This window comes from Kogia breviceps, chromosome 11 (genome assembly GCF_026419965.1).
Source record: "Kogia breviceps isolate mKogBre1 chromosome 11, mKogBre1 haplotype 1, whole genome shotgun sequence".
Taxonomy (NCBI): domain Eukaryota; kingdom Metazoa; phylum Chordata; class Mammalia; order Artiodactyla; family Physeteridae; genus Kogia; species Kogia breviceps.
The window spans coordinates 12,472,062-12,490,616 of record NC_081320.1 but is presented as its reverse complement, the minus strand read 5'-3'; the positions used below and the strand labels follow the sequence as shown (position 1 = coordinate 12,490,616).

The following is an 18,555-nucleotide window of genomic DNA, read 5'->3' as shown; positions in this document are numbered from 1 at the left end:
AGGGATTGTGAAATCAGCTTAGTAGGTCTCAACTAGTGTTTAAAAAAAAGAAAGAAAGAAAATATTAGTACATTAGATAGAATAAGGGTAAGGACTGTCTTCATGAATATTTTTTCAGAGTTGCTATGTATCAGTAGAATGTGGTCCTTGCTGTGGGCTGGGTGAAAGGTGGAACTGGTTTTGTGACCCCAAGGGAGACCTCTTCCAGGGCCCAAGAGTGGGCTCTTGTCTAACATCTGGAAATGAATTGTCCGAGGAGACACACGTACTGATAAAGCAAAAGACTTTATTAGGAAGGGGTGCCCGGGTGGAGAGCAGCAGGGTCAGAGAATCCAGAACTGCTCTGCCACGTGGCTCACGGTCTCAGGGTTTATGGTGGTGGCGTTAGACTTCTGGGTTGTCTCTGGCCAAGCGTCTTTCTTGTGCCCATATTTGGTCTGACTCAGGGTCCTTCCTGGTGGCATACACGTCACTCAGCCAAGATGGATTCCAGCGTGAGGGTTTCTGAGAGGTTGGCAGGACATATTATGGGTTGGTGTCTCCTCCCTCTTTTCAGCCCCTCCTGAATTCTCCAGGTTAGTTTTCCTGGAGAAAACACGTGGCAGCACCGTGTTCCATAGTGGGACCTCCTGTTGTGACAACTCATGCAATCAGTTCTTATTATCAGTTCTTATTATCGTGCCTGGCCAAGGTGGGTAGTTTGGGTCAGCGGTTCCCTAGCAATCTGGCTGAGACTCTTCTCAGAGCAGTGGAGTGGAGAGAGGTGGCGAGGATGAGGGAGGGGAAGAAGATTGGAGAAAACTGAACTGCGAATTACAGCTGTTTTTGCATTTGCTTTTGTGGCCCAGGGGAGGGGGCAAGTCTGTGGCTATCCCAGTGTTCATAAGATCCTAAGACTTGGACACTAGGACTAGAGCTATTGTAGAGAAATGCAACTGTGGACGTGAATTGGTGTTTGAGAAATTTTTGCAGAAGGAGAACAAAAAATAATTGTTCTAGGATTACTTGTGTTTTTTAGTTGGTGCTGCAGTTTTCATGTGTGCCTGAATCACCAGCTCAGTGGCTCTCCACCAGGGACAGTTTTACCCACCACCGGACACCTGGCAGTGTCTGAAGTCACCGTCGGTCATCACAACTGCAGGGTGTAAGGGTGCTACTGGCACCTAGTGGGCGAAGGCCAGGGATACTGCAGTCACCCACGATAAAGAATTATCTGGTTCAAAATGTTCAAAGTGCTGAGACTGAGAACCCTATGACAGCTCCCTGTAGCTTTAGAGAGATGGGACGCATGGGAGCCTAGACCTTGGCATCATAGGGAAGATTTTGTGCTTCAGTGGAAAACTGTGCATCATCTAGATTGGACAGGACACCCCTCCAAGTTATCTGATTCTATAAAAGCTATTTGCAGGTCTGTACATTATAGGTAACCAACAGCAACATAAAATTATAATTATTCTTGTTTACAGACATACAAAATCTGCTCCATCTTGCAGAGGTTCTGTGGGCATCCCTGTTGTACTGTGGAACAAGTGTGTTTTCCTCCATCAGCACATTCTATTCAGCATTCCTTTACTCTGTTTAATTTTGTGATTTAAAAAAATTTTCTCCTTTAGATTGGGATTGACATATATACGCTAATATGTATAAGATGGGTAACAATAAGAACCTGCTGTATATTAAAAAAAAATTCTCCTTTACACGGGTTATAATCCCTCACTACCTTCCTTGCTACTCAGTTAAATAAAATCATTCACATGTGGTCATCTTAGAAAATGTGTGTAAGGCTTCCCTGGTGGCGCAGCGGTTAAGAATCCACCTGCCAATGCAGGGGACACGGGTTCAATCCCCGGTCCAGGAAGATCTCACGTGCCGCAGAGCAACTAAGCCCGTGTGCCACAACTACTGAGCCTGCGCTCTAGAGCCCGCGAGCCACAGCTATTGAAGCCCGTGAGCCTAGAGCCAGTGCTCTGCAACAAGAGAAGCCGCCGCAATGAGAAGCCCGCGTACCCCAATGAAGAGTAGCCCCCGCTTGCCGCAACTAGAGAAAAAGCCCGCACACAGCAACGAAGACCCAACACAGCACAAAATAAATAATTTTTTTTTAAAAAAGGGGCAAACCATTAAAAAAAAAAGTGTGTGTAGGTGGGGGAGGCGAGATAAAATAGGAGTTTGGGATTAACACATACACACACTACTATATATAAATAGGTAATGAACAAGGACCTACTGTAGAGCACAGGGAACTCTACTCAATATCTTGTAATAACTTATAATGGAAAAGAATCTGAAAAAGAATATACATATATATAAATGCAAATATATGTATGTAAAACCAAATCACTTTGCTGTAAACTTGAAACACATTATAAATGAACTATACCTCAAGAAAAACATTTTAAAAATTTAAAAAATAATGACCATATTCCCCACACTGTAAAAAAAAAAAAAAAAAAGAAAGAATGAAAGTAGGCAAAGAGCAAAACCAAAACACCCTGTATCGGAGTCATACTTCATCTTTTTTGGAGGATTTTCTTTTAACAGCATCATCTACCTTTGAGGTGCTGAGGAAATGAAATCATTTCCATTGGAAGATATGCCCCGGCCTTGGCAATGGAGGCAGGAACCCAGACTCCCCTGAGAGCTTCAAAGTGACAGGCGTTCGTCTGTATGGCCCATTGCTGTATTCCTGGTACCTGGGGAAGCATCCAGCACATAGGAATTGCTCCATAAATATTTGCTGAGAGAATATGAGAGGCAACCGAATGGAAACCTTCTGCTGAAGCTGAGTAGATTCTAGAAGAAAAAGGGAAAGAAAAGACTTGTGCCCTCTGTGGGAACAAAGAAGGGGAGATTTCTTTAAGGGGAGGAAAGAATTGACTTGATAATGGGAAGAAAGTTGTGTTTAAATGGGTAGGGAGCTCCGGAGGCTCCAAAGGCCCATTCTAAGGTTGTGAGGGTTGGGTGCTAAGAGAAGGTGAGCTTGAGTACCTATTTCTAAATTAGTCTAACTCCTGAATAAAACTAGGGGAATCCGAACTCTAGCCTGAGGTGTATTTGAGCTAGCCCCATGCCAGTCTCTGTCAGGATCCTCAAGTCCATTCCAGCATCTGTACAGTCTTCCCTGGGAGTCCCCTTCCAAATGAACACACTGAAGAAACAGAGAGGAAGAAGGGAGTGGAAAGGGAGGTGGGCAAGTGGGGAGGGAGAGAGTTTTTCTTGCTTCACTGAAGCCCAGGCAGGCACGCATGATGGCTGTGTATCTCCCTGGGGGAGGCCTACATCCTGGGATTGAGGGAGTGGCCAAGGTGCCTTGTTTCCTCTCAGACTGGACCACACTGGAGCCATCAAGGAGGTGAGGTGCTCAAGGCCCTCCCTCTCACCATCAATAATAGTGCTGGAAAATGGGCTCTGTGATCCTTCCTTCTGTCCCTGAAAACTCTTTTCCGAGGATGTTGGGGCTCATGAAAGAGGGGAAAATGAGCCCCATGTGGTTCTTTCCAGTGTGAGTAATCTAGAAAGAAACAGAGTTTTTAGTGGTGTGTTAAGATTATAACATAGATTGATCTCCCCTCTGTGAGACCCTGAAAGTGGTCCAGCAGCCGAAACTTGGACTTCCCTTCAGTTACTACTTCTTCATTTATAGAGTTTTTCCTTCCTTTTTTCCCTGATTAACTATTTTGTCTTAAGGTCCGTTGCTATTACTTGTGACTTTAAAGAGAAAAAACGTTACCTGTGTGGTTTATGCAAAGTTCAGGGCTATATTGTGTGTGGGAAGGCAATTAATACATATTCATCTAGGTGATTCTGTTAGATCAGAGTTTGATCCTAGAGTCACTGAAGGTTTGCAGCCCAGCTTCACTTACGGGCAGTGTGACCTTGGGTCAGTCAGGACTTCTTTCATGTCTTATCTGAACAATGGGGATAAGAGTACCCACTTCTTGGAGTTGTTAAAATTAAATGTGATAACATCCGCAAAGCATTTAGCCCGGTGCCTGGCGCTGTTATTAATACACATGCAAACGCAAAGCATCATAGGAACACACGATACTCAAACTATTCTAAGGTTCAGCATAATCTTCAGCCCCAAGAGCTGCAAGTGGAATTTCAGATTTGGCCATGAGAGTCACTGGGTACTATTGGCAGACCTAAGGAGAAGGGTTAAAAGTGAAGGCAGGAATGAGAAATGATTGCAAGATGGAGAGAAGAGAGACAAGAAAGAAAAACTAAAAAAACCCCAGAGGCACAGACAGGTGGACCTTTTAGAACACTGCTTACTCCCCAAATACTGAGCCAGGCACTGTTCATTCTATGAGGAATAGACTGTCTGTGCTATCAAGAGACACAGACAGTCTCACAATCTTTTGAGAGAGACAGTTGCATAAATAGAGCAAGGTGGACTATCACAGAGAGGGTAGAGGTGAGTGGAAGCACAGAAGGGCAGCCAACCCCGGTAACGGTGGGGTTCAGGGTTACAGAGTAACATGTACGAGAGTGGAGACTTTAGGAACATCTGAGAGAAGAGTACAGTGTCTTCCAAGACATGGAGGTAAGAGCATGTGTGCAGGAATTGAAATTCTGTACAGCTGAAGGTGAAGTGTGGGGTTAGGCATGAAGTGTCTCTGTTATCCAGTCACGCTTTAGGTATTTGTTACGGACCATCTACGTGTCAGACACACGGAGGACACTGTAGAGGAAAAAAAGCAAATTCCCTCTTCGCAGAAATATTATTATTATTATTATTGGCCACGCCACACGGCTTGCAGGATCTTAGTTCCCCAACCAGGGATTGAACCCAGGGCCATGGCAGTGAAAGTGCCGAAGTCCTAACCACTGGACGGCCAGGGAACTCCCAGAATATTATTTTCTAGAGAGGACAGATGACAAACAAATACAACACCAAGTAAACATAAATAATCAAGGAAAGTTCTATGCATGAAAGGAAACACTGGTAAAGTGATAGAGGTTGGGTGGGTGGGAACCCAGTTTAGATAGGGTAGTCAGGAGGACTTCTCTGAGGAGGTGGATTTCAGCTGAGTCTAAAGAATAAGATGGAGCTGGCAGTGCAGAGAGGGGCAGACAGACAGGCAGGGCAATCAAGGTGGTGGGAAGCCCCAGTTCAAATGCTGGAGACTGGGGGGCAGCTGGGGGCGGTGGGGAGTGAGGGGGGTTGTGGCGAGCATTGCCCTCTGAGGAAGGCGCCATTGAGACCCTCATAAGCCTCAGGGCCCGACTGTACTCTCCTTGGTATGCATCCTGGACTTTATGGTATGAACGTAAAAAAGGAGATGGCCTTTGGCCACATCGCTCCAGGGATCTGCTCAGTTACTGGGAGTCCCTGGTTGTTCCCTAAAGCTAGGAAAAGCAACCCTGGAGGGGAAATTGGTGCCTTTGAGGGAGAAGCCGAGAAGCCAATCAACCAGCTGATGCCGATACCGCGAGACTAAGCCGAGAAGCCAATCAACCAGCTGATGCCGATAAGGCGTGACTCAGCAAATTCCCTGCTTTAGGGGTATATATACGGCTACGCTTTGTTGTTAAACTTGCAAGGCAAGTTTAACAGTTGCTTGTTCCCTTCTGATCCCATACCTTGGTGCGTTCAGTTCTCTACCCCCTCTCGTCGATTGTTGCTGCACTTTGAGGACCCGCCGCGGCTGGCGGCAAGTGGCGCCCGAACAGGGACCTGACCAGAGGGACATCTGAATCTCGGTAGGTGAATCCCCGGAGTGAAGAGTGAAAGTGTGGCCACATAGTAAAGTTGATAGTAACTCGGGGCAATAGTCAGAAGTAAAAAAATATGGGACAAAAAGTATCCAAGGAGCATACCTGAGATCACTGATCAAGAGAAGGAGTTGTCCACCAGTGCTTTCCAGGCTTTCACAGCTAGAAATTATGATGTCTGTCTGCAACATCTTGCCTGCCTACAAGATATAAACAAAGACGATTATAAAATAATTTTGAATACGGCAGTAGCTGAGTTTTTCAAAAGTAACCAGACAACAACAGATAGTTTAAGACAGACACTTAACCAATTGAAGAATCAGGTGCACTCGGCTGTTGAAGAAATGGATGGACTAGATGATCTTGAAAACAGTATGTTGTATTACAATCAAGCAGTCATCCTGTATCATGTCCGACAGTATACAGAAGCCATATCCATTGGTGAAAAACTTTATCAGTTCATAGAACCTTTTGAAGAAAAATTTGCCCAAGCAGTGTGTTTTTTGATCGTAGACCTGTATATATTAACCTACCAAGCTGAGAAAGCTTTACCTCTTCTTGCTGTTCTAGAAAAAATGATTTCACAGGGCAACAATAACAAAAATGGAAAGAATGAGACTGGTAATTACAGCAACAAAGATGGGTCTAATCATAAAGCTGAAAGTGGAGCTTTAATAGAAGCTGCAAAGTCAAAGATACTATTTTTGTGTTGAAATATATGTAGGAGGACAAGGGACTTTACTGGCTGGCCATAGTTTAAAGGTAGTTAAAGCTGTTACAAGTTTGAAGTTTCCCTCCTTTTTTCCTTCTGATTTTCCCCAATCTGATTTTGAATTCTCAAATCTGGTGCACCTTAAATTATAATAATGGTACCATCTTAATTTCTTCAGTTTCTGTTACTAATAATAGTTTGGTTTTTTATAAGCATTGGGATTTTGGGAAGTTTGCATTGTCTTATTCTTATCAACCAGTTATTACTTGTGTTACACCCTCATATGCCTTGCTAATAGATTTACAGATTGAGTTTACTTCTGGTTCCTTAGGATATAATATAACTTGTCAGAATTGTATTTTTAGTACTTGCATTCTGCCTATGAAAGGAACTTTTTCTGTTATGATGTTAAAACAACCTTCCTATGTAATGCTGCCTGTAAATATTTCTGAACCATGGTATCATAGTACTAGCATACAAGCTTGGCTAGAATTACCTGAAGCTTTAAAAAAAGACCTAAACGATTCATTAGAATAAGTGTATGGACTGATGGACACATTAGTTTGGACATACAAAAACTTAATGCGGAAATACAAGCAATTCAAGAAGCTCATCTACAAGAAGACGGGCCCCAACAATTAATTCAAGGACTCTTGGATCAGCTTCAATGGTTAAACCCAATGCATTGGTTTCAAAATGGACTCACAGGATTGATTACCGTGGGGTCATATGTATTGTTGATGTTAATTGCCTTACCTTGTTTATTACGCTTTATTGTTGGCCGTCTCGCTGCTCTTCGTCAGGAGGTGTATGGGTTGAAATTGCATTATCAAGCTTTAAAAAATAAAAGAGGGGGAAATGTGGCGAACATTGCCCTCTGAGGAAGGCGCCATTAAGACCCTCATAAGCCTCAGGGCCCGATTCTACTCTCCTTGGTATGCATCCTGGACTTTATGAGATGAACGTAAAAAAGGAGATGGCCTTTGGCCAAATCGCTCCAGGGATCTGCTCAGTTACTGGGAGTCCTTGGTTGTTCCCTAAAGCTAGGAAAAGCAACCCTGGAGGGGAAATTGGTGCCTTTGAGGGAGAAGCCGAGAAGCCAATCAACCAGCTGATGCCGATACCGCGAGACTAAGCCGAGAAGCCAATCAACCAGCTGATGCCGATAAGGCGTGACTCAGCAAATTCCCTGCTTTAGGGGTATATATACGGCTATGCTTTGTTGTTAAACTTGCCTTGCAACCATCAGTTGTCTGTGCCCTTCTGATCCCATACCTTGGTGCGTTCAGTTCCCTACCCCCTCTCGTCGATTGTTGCTGCACTTTGAGGACCCGCCGCGGCTGGCGGCAGTGGGTAAAGCAGAGATTGGCACTGAAATTTGCTCCAGTAACCTTCTGATGGAGAGATCTGAAGTGGGGGAGACTGCCCCCAAGAGGATGCAGGAGAGGCCACAAGTTTGTAGAGACCAACTGTAGTGAAGATCCACGTTTTTTTCTTTTTTCCTGCATTTTAGCCAGAACTTTGAGCTAATTTTCAAATTCTGCCTAAAACGTAGGATTCAAGTATCACCTCAAATAACTTTTTCTCCTGCAGGCCAAGGTGGAGGTGGTTGAACTATTGGTGGGTGACTGTAGTGGGATCAGTATTGAGGGGTCATGGCAAAGAGAATCCAGGTGACGAGGGCGATAACACAACTTTTACCGGTGCCTTACACACAGAAGAGACAGAAGACCTGAAGTGACTTTGAAGGAGATGAATTCATGGCAGACAGAATGGATTCCACCAACATGGAGGAGTAGCACAAAGGTTAGTGCTTTTTTTTTTTTTTTAAGGCTAGTTTTTTTTAAAGACCTCTAAGTAGTTTATATGGCTGGTGTTAGCAATAGCTTTCTCATCTGTAAAATGGGGACAATAAGAATTCTCTGACCCTCCCTATTCCCTCTGTAAACAAACAAACAAAAGGACAAAGAGTCTCACTCGTCGTCATCCAGTTACACGAAGGGCTAAGTCCCAATCCTGAAGTTGCCCCAGCAACTGTGCACCCTGAGGGGAATTCAAGATGAAGAAAAACAGTATGAAGCATTTTGTTTTGGATACATGGCCCCTAGATAGTTAAGATGCATATCTAAGGAAGAATTTCAATGACCCTAGGTTCTTGGATCTTCCCATATTTGGGAAAGCACTAAAATCATTAACTTGAGATATTCAATATATATTTTTAATGATTAGCAGTCATCTTTTACCAAGATGTATGCTTAACTACATTTCCTAGATCAAAAATTCATATGTATACATATATATATGTATACATATACTGGCCCCTCCCCTATCTCTTCGTAATAGTTCCACATAGCTGAGAGGTTATTTCCCAGGCTAGAGTACCTAGTAAGGTCCCAGAATAAAACTGAAAGTCACTGCTCTTACATCGTGCGTTTTTTTTTTTTCGTCCACACCTACAGCAAGACACTTTACAGGTAGAGAAGAAGAGAGAAAGCTGTTAGGTTCAGTGAAAGCACTTTTAAGTCAACAAGTATTGAAGGGTTTCTACTAGGTCACACGTATGTTCCCAGCCAGGCTCCATCTGGAGGAAAACCGTGCCATCCAACGCCGCCCAGTGCAGAACAACATCTAAGGCTGGACGTTCTAATTTGTAGCCTTGGGCCTGCGGTGGGGGACGGTGGGGGGGCCAAAGATGGACTAAAGTGGGAGCCGGAGCCCCCAGATGCGTTTTCCTGTGGCGTCAGTCTAGAGAAGTCACTCCCAAAAGGACATCTCCAGAACAGTGACTGCCCTCAGGCCTCGTCCACCGCCACGTTCTTTCTTCTAGAAAAAACAACAGGGTCAGATCTAACACTCCCTTCTCAGATGCTGGGGCAAACAGAAAAATCTCCAGGGTTGACCCCCACCGTGGCTACTTGGACGGTACAAGCCGTTGCACCAATGCCTGTCGCCGAGATTTGCGAACCCGGTCGCGGAGCATTGTGGGACTGGTAGTCCGGGCTGGGGCAGGCCTTCAGGCCACTGAAGCCATAGAACTACATTTCCCAGAAAGCCCCGCGCTGCAGCGGACGCGGACCTAGTACGTCAGCTACCAGACTTCCGGCAGAGCCGGGGGAGGGACCGTGGCGGAGGCTGGAGAGGGGCGGCGGGATGCAGCGACCCGGGCCCTTCAGCACCCTCTACGGGCGGGTCCTAGCCCCGCTGCCCGGGCGGGCCGGGGGCGCGGCCTCTGGCGGAGGCGGGAACAGCTGGGGCGTTACGGGTTCCCACGTGCAATTGCCAGGACGCGCGCAGTTCGGCGCTGGCAGCACAAGTACAGCTGGCGGGGACGCTAACAGCGTCTGCCCGGCCCCCTCCACGATGTCCAAGGCCGAGGAGGCCAAGAAGCTGGCGGGCCGCGCGGCCGTGGAGAACCACGTGAAGGTGAGCCGCTCAGGACGTGGGGCGCCCGTGCTCGGCCTGATGGGCTCGCGCTCTGGGCACTGCCGGGTGCGCCTAGTTCCTGGCAGGGAGGGCGGGGGGGCGCTGCGTGAGAGCGGAGGAGGTACGCATTTTAGCCGCCTTGAGACCTGCTCCTTCAAGGCTTTTTAGATGTGGAATCGGTTGGGGTCGCGTCCCCTATAGTTTTGTTGTCTAAAGACTGCTTGTCAGGCCAGCTAAGTTTGCGAAGTGGAGCCTGGTGGTGTGCGTCTGATGTTTGGAGTGGGGTGAGTAGGGACTTAGCGTGTGGCTTCCTTTTCAACAAATAAGAGACTGGGACTGCGAGAGGTCTTCACTCGCTTCACTGCCCTGGGAAGTCGGTGGGGAGCTGATTTTAAAAGTGTTTTGAAATTTTACTCCAAGAAAGTGCTTAGCTGGGCGCGCACCCGCTCTTGAGTGTACTCACTGGAGGAAAGAGGAAACTGAGGCAAAGGAGAAACCCAGGCTTTAAACCTCCTCCTTTTGACAGGGTTCGGGTGGACACTTGAAGTCTGGAGGACCCTCTTCTTTAAGGTCGGGATGTGGAGATGTTTAGCTCTTACTTGGCGAGGTCGTGGCCCTACTTGTTCGCTGTGTTGCGGGTGTGGTCCTCTTGGGTGGAGTCTTTTAACCCGAGCGCATTTGCTGTCAGTTATCTTAATTGTAATACCCGCAGCCAAGTGGAGTATCTTTGCCCTTAGGTGGAGTTTCCTTGACTTTATTGGCTTTTAGTCTTTCTTTTCTGCTTCCTGCAAAGTGTTATCAGATTCCCTTTTATCTCCTGTTGGTTCTTTATTCTTTACATTTGGTAATGCTTTCGTGTACAAAGTTACTTTGCCTAGATAGATGTTTGATCCTCCCACCGCCTGGCTAAGTGGGAGGGGCCAGTGTGGTAACCTTTGGCTCAGCGTGTTCTGTAGGAGGAATGACCAAGGATCCCTCCAGGACCCAAACCGAGTGACTTCCGTTCCAGTGCCCTTCCACCAGTTACACAGCTGCTCTGTTCTGGTTCAATAGTGTAGTTAGCAATAGGATTTTTCTATGGGGATTCACAGAGATAATGTAAAATGTGTAATCTGGCTCTCCTTTGGGGTTCATGTGCCTCAGCTGCAAAATTGGGACGGTAAGCTGAAATTTCAAAATGCCTGGATAAAGTGAATCGTAATGGGTAAATGTAATGGATAAATGAGATCTATACAATAAGAAAAAACCCATATATTGGCTTTCCTATTAACCTATTTACATTACTGTTTGGTGGCATGCATCTCCCTGACCATTGTTTTATTATTATGTATTTGGTTAAATTAAAATTTGCAAGCTCCCACCTTAGGCCAGAGCCGCAAAATACTGGATTCTGGCCACATTATTGCATGAAGTTACCAGGCAATCCTGGGAGGATCTTCATAGGCCTTTCAGGGGCACTCACCCCAATCTGTTACCCCCACTTTCCTTTGCAAACTTCTTTTCTGAGATGCCAACACTACTTCAATTTTGTATTTTCTGCTTTGTAACTTTGATTCATTCATTGCAGGTATTTGTTGAGTGCCTACTATGTGTAGGTAGTTGGTGTGGTGGTCAGAAATGTGGCTAAAGGGAGGAGGAGAGGCTGGTCCTGGATACTTTGCAGACAAGATAACTTAATTCAAAGCCACAGGTTTATTGAGCATAAACTTAATTCAAAGCCACAAAGTTTCTTGAGCATAGTCCCGTTCCTCATTGCCAAGGCTTAGCTGCTCTCTCTCCAGGGGGTATCCTTTTTTCCATCTAAGGCCAAGTTTTCCTTTAGCACTTTGTGTCTTGAAATTGTTTACGTGTTACACAACTCAGGTTTGGCTGCTCACCCCTCAAAAGACAAGTGTTGCTTGGAAAGAAAAGGTTACTTTATTCTGGAGGCCGGCAGCCTGGGGAGAAGGCAGACTCCAAGAATCAACTCCAGGGGAGAAAGGGGAAGTTAATCACAGTTAATCATTTGGGGAGGTGGGGTTCAGAGTCTTATCTTCCACTGAGTGCAGACTTTCTTCTGATTCGTTGATGGTGAGGTAACTGGGTGATGGTTAGCCTGAAGTCTTGCACCCAGCCTGAATATTACCATCTTCCACCTGGGTGGAAGTCATTTGATTGCAAGGTAGCAGGACCACAGGGTTGAAGAGCTTTGGGCCTGGCAGGGCTGTGCAATTCCTGGCCTCTTCCAAAAGCCAAGGGCGGAGCCTTGCACAGAGCTTGTGTGAGTCACCGGAGTTCATCCGTGTGCCACCTGCCTGCTGGGTGACATGAGTATATGGCAGAGTATGGTAATGAGGAATCTGACAGTTGAATTACTGTATAGCTAGAGCTCACAGCTTCCGGGTGGGTGTGAAGGTCAGGTTGAGCCTACCTAGTCGAGACATTTCCTCGTTACTTGAAGGTTTGTACATGTTCTGATATTCGGCTATTTTGTGTTGTGATGTAGCGTTTACTCGTCTTGAAGACCTTGCTGTTGAGGTTTGCCCAAGTAGCTAAATGGCTATTGGATGCATTGCCTTCTTGAGGGCATCATCACAGGTGAAATCCTGACCTAGCACAAGCTCTGTTTTAAGGCCCCTTGGTGTTATTTGGTGACTTTAAAACTTTGAGCAAAGGCACACACCCCCGTAGGATCAGATACTACCTGCAGATTCCAGCATTTCATTGAAAGTATGTCTAATAATCTCTTGCTCATTTCTAAGTCTTAAATTTTTCCCTAGGGTGTTGAATTCATCTCTAAAGTGGGGCTAAGGGCCTTGAGGTCACAAGGGGTTGTTGTGAGATTTGATTTATATTAACATTTATGAATCTTCTTGGTAGGTGCTTAACAGATGATATTAAGCTTTGGCTTGTAGCTGTTTTGCCCTAAACAGGCAGGAGATTACTCCCAGGAAGTTGCTTAGGAGCCAAGCTTCACATTAGTTCCTGACTGTTTGTACTCTGACCTTGTTTGCTGTTTGTGGTCTAACTGACCTTGGCTGGGCCCCTACTCTGCCTCTGGTCTACTCTGAGGTACCTTCCCCCTTTTCCTAAGATGATAGGCTCAGTACTATGATGCCTGTTTCTTCTCCGTTGTAGTCAAAGAGTGACTTTTCCTATATGGCAGAGGAAGACTATTTCTCATGTTCCCACCTAAGCCTTCACCCTCTCCCCATTTTCTCTGAAGCAGGCTTGTGCAAAATGAGGACCCCTTGGGATCAGTCGGACAGAGTTGATGTGATTTGCTATTCAAGGTTGCTTCAGACTCTCTTCTGTTGACTTTGGTTGGAGCTCTGGATGGTAGGCTTGATGTGTCTCTGAGGTTCGCTGTGATGCCACCAACTTGATGGGGACTCTGGTCTGTCCCTTCTTTTAGATGTTAAACTTGTGTGAAAAGTCGCTGAAGCCAGAAACCTCTGTTTTCTGCTCTTAATGTTCAGCTAGGCTCTGTTTTTCTCCTAGGGTCTTTCCTTTCTGATCGTGCTCTTGGGGATGGCCAGAAATCGTTCAGCGTTCATCTGCAGGCCATTTCTGTGAGGCTGACTTAAGTTGCTCTACGTTGTAAATAAGCCAAATCTTTTGTGTTGATGGGAGGTAGGGAGTGTTAAAAATGAGACAACAGACCCAAAATGGAGTCGCTTATGCCAGGCCCCACATCACCAAACAATACCTAATTACACTTTTGGCTCTCCTGGAAATGGAATCTTAGCATGGAATCTTAGCTCAGTCGATCAGGAATCACCTGATCAGCACTATTGAGGTCATCTGCCTGGTAGACCCCTGTCGTCCCCTAAAGGGAAGTAACCTTACAATAATCAGCTTGCTTTTTTGCGCAATATAACTTCCTTGTCCCCTCTTGCTTCTTGCTGTAAAAGTCTTAATTTCGTACAGCTCCTCAGAGCTCCCTTCTGCCTGCTAGATTGAGTGCTGCCCAATTTAATTGATTTTTGCTGAAATAAGTTCTTAAAAGTTTTAATAGGCTTCAGTTTATCTTTTCACAGGAGGAAATGGTGATGTCATTGTCAGGGATGAAAGGAGGAGGGCTCTGCTGATAAATTGCCACTGGGCACCAGGACAGAGTACAGCTTTGAGGTTCAGTGGTTATGTTTCTGTGGGCACAGTACCTTGCACCCAAGTTGGTGAATTGCTGTTCCTAATAATTTTATAGCTCTAGGAAGTGGGCTGGAGAAGGGAGTAAAACATGGTATTGATAAGTTTTGGATTTCCCTCCTCCTTTTTTTGCAGAATAACCAAGTGCTGGGAATTGGGAGTGGTTCTACAATTGTCCACGCTGTGCAGCGAATAGGTATGTCTTCAGGCTGACTCCTGGATGTTTGCGTGGGGTGAGGGGGGGGGGACACAGCAGAGAGGGAGGAAGCAGGGCACAGCTTGGCACCAGCATCGTGGAGCCTATGGTCAGGTGAGTGTTTCTGCTTTTCTCTGAATGGGATTCTTGGGCCTCTTCACCCACATTTGGGGTTGCCCTGGCTTTGTTTACTCTGCTGAGCTGGGTGAGGAGCTGACTTAGGGTGAGGTCTCCACAGAATCTTAATTGTCATCAGTGGGGGGTGTGTGTGTGTGTGTGTGGCCTCATGGATCCTGAGGCAGGCAGACCCTCTAAAGCCTGCGGTTTCTCAAGCAAACAAATCGAGGTCAGCCAGGCCAGCGCAGGCTCAACCTTTCCGTGACCCTGCAGTTGGTGGCTGGCTCTGCAGATGCCGACTTCATTCTGATTTGGGTGTCTCTGGGCCCGGGAAAGGCTCAAGAATTATCAACCCCGGTGGCTGCTGGGCAGGTTTGACCGCCCTGCTCTTGTTTGTGAGGACAGAGCCCAGGGGAGAGGCTTGCCTGAATGTGTATCTCCTCCGGTAGGTGCCAAGGGGCTGGGCTCAGGGGACAAAGCCCAGGAATGCTTTGTCTTTGAGGAATGATTGTGGTGCGGGTGTGATGGCTTCTGAAAGCCTCAGTGTTGCACACCTTTCTGCCTCAGCACTGAGTATGTGAAGGATTTTAGGGCACAGGGGTTACTGTGGATTTCATAATAGTGGCATCTGAATCTCCCATGGTGTACACCCAGTGATTAAGGAGACGACATTTTTTTGTTGTTATGTGGGCCTCCCACTGTTGTGGCCTCTCCCGTTGTGGAGCACAGGCTCTGGACGTGCAGGCTCAGTGGCCATGGCTAACGGGCCCAGCTGCTCCGTGGCATGTGGGATCTTCCCGGACCAGGGCACGAACCCCTGTCCCCTGCATCGGCAGGCGGACTCTCAACCACTGCACCACCAGGGAAGCCTGAGACTTGACATTTTTAATAAGACAGTTTTTCCCTGTCGACTGAAAAAAAAAAATGCAGAACCTCAAAGTTGAGAATTATGTTGTGTGTGTGTGGTTTTTTTTGGGGGGGGGGCATGCTGTGTTGCACGTGGGATTTTAGTTCCCCGACCAGGGATCAAATCTGCACCCCCTGCAGTGGAAGCATGTAGTCCTAAACCATTGGACCGCCAGAGAATTCCCCAATAATTATGTTTTATTTGGGGGTGTACTGAGGACTTAAGCCTGGGGTACAGCCTCCCAGATAGCTCTGAGGGACTGTTGAGGAGCCAGGATAGACAGGAGTTTTTGCAAAAAAACCTCAAGCATTCAAACATCAAAAGATTACAGTTAATTAAAGAAAAACCAGACATCTCAAGTTAATGAATGTAGTGCTTTCCTATGTATGGGAAGATGCAAGGGTCTGGGCTCAATGAAATTATTCCTTTGATGTGCATCTTAATCTAGAGCCAATATCCTGGTTTTTTTTCCATCCTGAATTCTCTCCAGGGTGCACCGCCTGGGGGCAGCTGCAGTGGCTGCGGGCTTGATGGTTGTGACATCCTTTGTTTACTGAAATGACAGGAGACGTTCTTTGTCTGCATGCCTTAAGACTTTCCTTTTTGTTTTTTGTTTTTGTTTTTTTGGCCGAACCATGGGCATGTGGGATCTTAGTTCTCTGACCAGGGATTGAACCCATGCCCCCGTAGTGAAAGCGCCGAGTCCTAACCACTGGACCACCCAGGAATTCCCAAGACTTTTCTTTTTGTTTAAATCAAGTTTTCCGGAAAGGTACAAATCCAAAGTGAATAAATAAACCCTCTTTAACCACCCCCTGGGGTCTATAAATGATTATATTTTTTTACTAACTGTAAAAGTCAAATCTAGCTTTTCTCTGTAAAAGCCTATATAGGGAAGTAGTTAAGACTGGCACTAGACTGCCTGCGATCAGATCCCAGTTCCGCCATTTGTTAACTGTGTACCAGTTACTTTGCCTCTCTGTGCCTCAGTTTCCTCATCTGTACAGTGGGGATAGCAATTGTAAGTTATCTTTGGGTTACTGGATTAAAAGAGTTCATGTGTACAAAATTCTTTGAATACTGCCACACACATAGTAGCAAACCCTGACGTTGCTCTTTCTGTGGTTAATACTTACCTCCTTAGGCTTTTTTGTCCCTGTCTAGTGACATGTGAAGGCTGTTGACCAACTTTTCAGCAAGGGTGGGGACATAGAATGAAAGGGACATTTCAGTGGGGGGAGGGGTTGGACCTTTTCTGTTGGATTTGAGCAAATGTGAGTACAAGGAAAGTAAGGTGAGGAGAGAGAAAAACCACCAATGCGGCTTTTGTCTCCACAGCTGAAAGAGTGAAACAAGAGAATCTGAACCTCGTCTGTATTCCCACTTCCTTCCAGGTATGTCCTGCTTTCCATTCTGCATCTTGGCAGTTGCCGCTGAATCTTCTGGGTCCCTGAGGATATAGGGGTGTGGCTCTGGGTTGTGTACCAGGGTTGTTCTGGGTGGGAGAGCCGGGAGCAGGAGAGCAGTTGATTGACTGGAGACTGCTCCTCGGAAGCATGGTTTTACACGTGACTAGTTGAGTGTATCTTGTATTTGGCACCGTGGAGTGTGTAGAGATAACCACATGGTCTCCATCCTCAAGGGATGTTATCTCCATTTATAGATGAAAAAACTGAGGCTAAAGGGCGTTAAGTGATGCGTTAGAAACGCAAGTACAGTAGCTTGAGTCCACGTCTAATGCTGTTTCACCATAAAATAGTAGGGGCTGGTGAAGGAAAGCAATGGAGCCAGTTAAATACAGGGAGAGATAAGGGAATAGTAGACTTCAGGAAAGGAGGGAAGAGAGGTGCCTAGGTAGAGCCCCATGCCTCACCTGGCTGTTGTGGGGAGGGTATGTGTGTCGTCTCATTGGCTTCCTCGCGAGGATCCTGTGAATTGGGGTTAAAGGTTGGCATTGCTGGTGATTTGTGCTCCTGTGATGTTGTGGACATGGTTTTGGACAGCTAGGTCTTAAGAAACTCTCAGTCCTGGAGGCAGGATGTGTCAGGTGTGTGCCCCAACCTGTCAGAGTAGGGAGTGGAGGAGGGTCTCCAGGTAGGCAGGACAGGAAGTTAGGGCAGTGCACGCTGTCAGAGCTGTTTTGAAGTTAAATCTCTTCGAGGCTCTGACAAGCTGGCCGGATGCCCAGGGAACTGAAGACAATACCGTAATTCCTGCTTCAGGCTAGAAAAGGAGTGGTTTTACCTGGACTTTCTTGCTTTTGAAGTCCTGATGTTCTGAGGAGATGCTCTTAAATTCAGAGGGCTTGTGATGGGTTGCCTTGCTCTTGAAAAAGCTAAGTGTCTGATTTTTCCAAGTGACTTGATCATCTAGTTTTTTGTTTGTTTGTTTGTTTTTGTGGTACGCGCGGGCCTCTCACTGCTGTGGCCTCTCCCATTGCGGAGCACAGGCTCCGGACGCGCAGGCTCAGCGGCCATGGCTCACGGGCCTAGCCGCTCCGCAGCATGTGGGATCTTCCCAGACCAGGGCACGAACCCGTTTTGCCTGCATTGGCAGGCTGACTCTCAACCACTGCGCCACCAGGGAAAGCCCTATCTAGTATTTTTATTTCTTGTTTAATAAAATTATTTTATATTGGTGCTTATTTTTAATTAAAGTTATACATACACATAGATTGAAGAATCAAATAATTCAAGTCATTTTATTAAAAAATAAGACACTCCCTTCACACCCTCCCCCACTCCTGACCACCACCATTTCTTGCTCTATAGATGGACATACTTTTAAAACTCTTTTAGCTGATTGGGTATTTGCTCCAAAGTCTGGAAACTACATGCTTTTCTTGCCATTTACATTTTTTTTCAACTTGAGGTAATCTAGTTGTCTCCTCCCTCCTTGCTCTCGCAGGTCAGACACCCTTCTCCCAGTTTTCAGTACAGTTACGTTTTGGTGAGGCCTCACTCAGTGTTTACAGAATCGTGATGTCCAAGCTACAGCAGAACTGTGCAGTCAGCTATGATTACGCTTCCTTACCTGATCATTATTTTGTTTTCCTGAAAGTTAAGTAAATGATGCCTTTGTTTTTTCCATTTCCTTGGTTGTCTGCATACTCCTTACTAATTCAACCCCAAACTCTTACCTGGATGGAAAATCTCACCTCATCATGGCCCAGTGGATATTCTACTCCCATCAGCTTCATCTTCTTGGTACTCTGGTTGGTACCATCACGAACACCAGGAGGATGATTGGGATTATGCTGGCCAGGATAAAATGTGAGTCTAGAGCGAGGAGGGCTGTCAAGATGAATAGTGATAGTATTATGCCCTCTAAGCAGAGTAGTGCAGATATTAGATG

At 46.1% G+C, this 18,555-nt stretch overlaps 1 protein-coding gene and 1 long non-coding RNA gene across 4 annotated transcripts in view; one reads left to right on the top strand and one right to left on the bottom strand.

Moving 5' to 3' along the window:
* Positions 1–266: 266 nt before the first annotated feature.
* LOC136792126 (uncharacterized) lies at positions 267–7,484 on the bottom strand. The gene is made up of 4 exons (XR_010835375.1): positions 7,187–7,484; positions 5,824–5,918; positions 2,552–2,793; positions 267–504 (listed from the first exon to the last, which is right to left on the bottom strand). It is a non-coding gene; the product is annotated as an uncharacterized lncRNA (long non-coding RNA).
* Positions 7,485–9,513: 2,029 nt separating this feature from the next.
* RPIA (ribose 5-phosphate isomerase A) overlaps positions 9,514–18,555 on the top strand; it is a 63,033-nt gene continuing 53,991 nt past the window's right edge. The window contains exons 1-3 of one of the 3 annotated variants that reach the window (XM_067007243.1): positions 9,514–9,853; positions 14,117–14,177; positions 16,540–16,595. In XM_067007243.1, the coding sequence (XP_066863344.1) occupies positions 9,581–9,853; positions 14,117–14,177; positions 16,540–16,595 (390 nt within the window). In that variant the 5' untranslated portion in view covers positions 9,514–9,580. The remainder of the gene's footprint in view (positions 9,854–14,116; positions 14,178–16,539; positions 16,596–18,555) is intronic. The other 2 variants (XM_059079105.2, XM_059079102.2) reach the window with 2 other exon arrangements.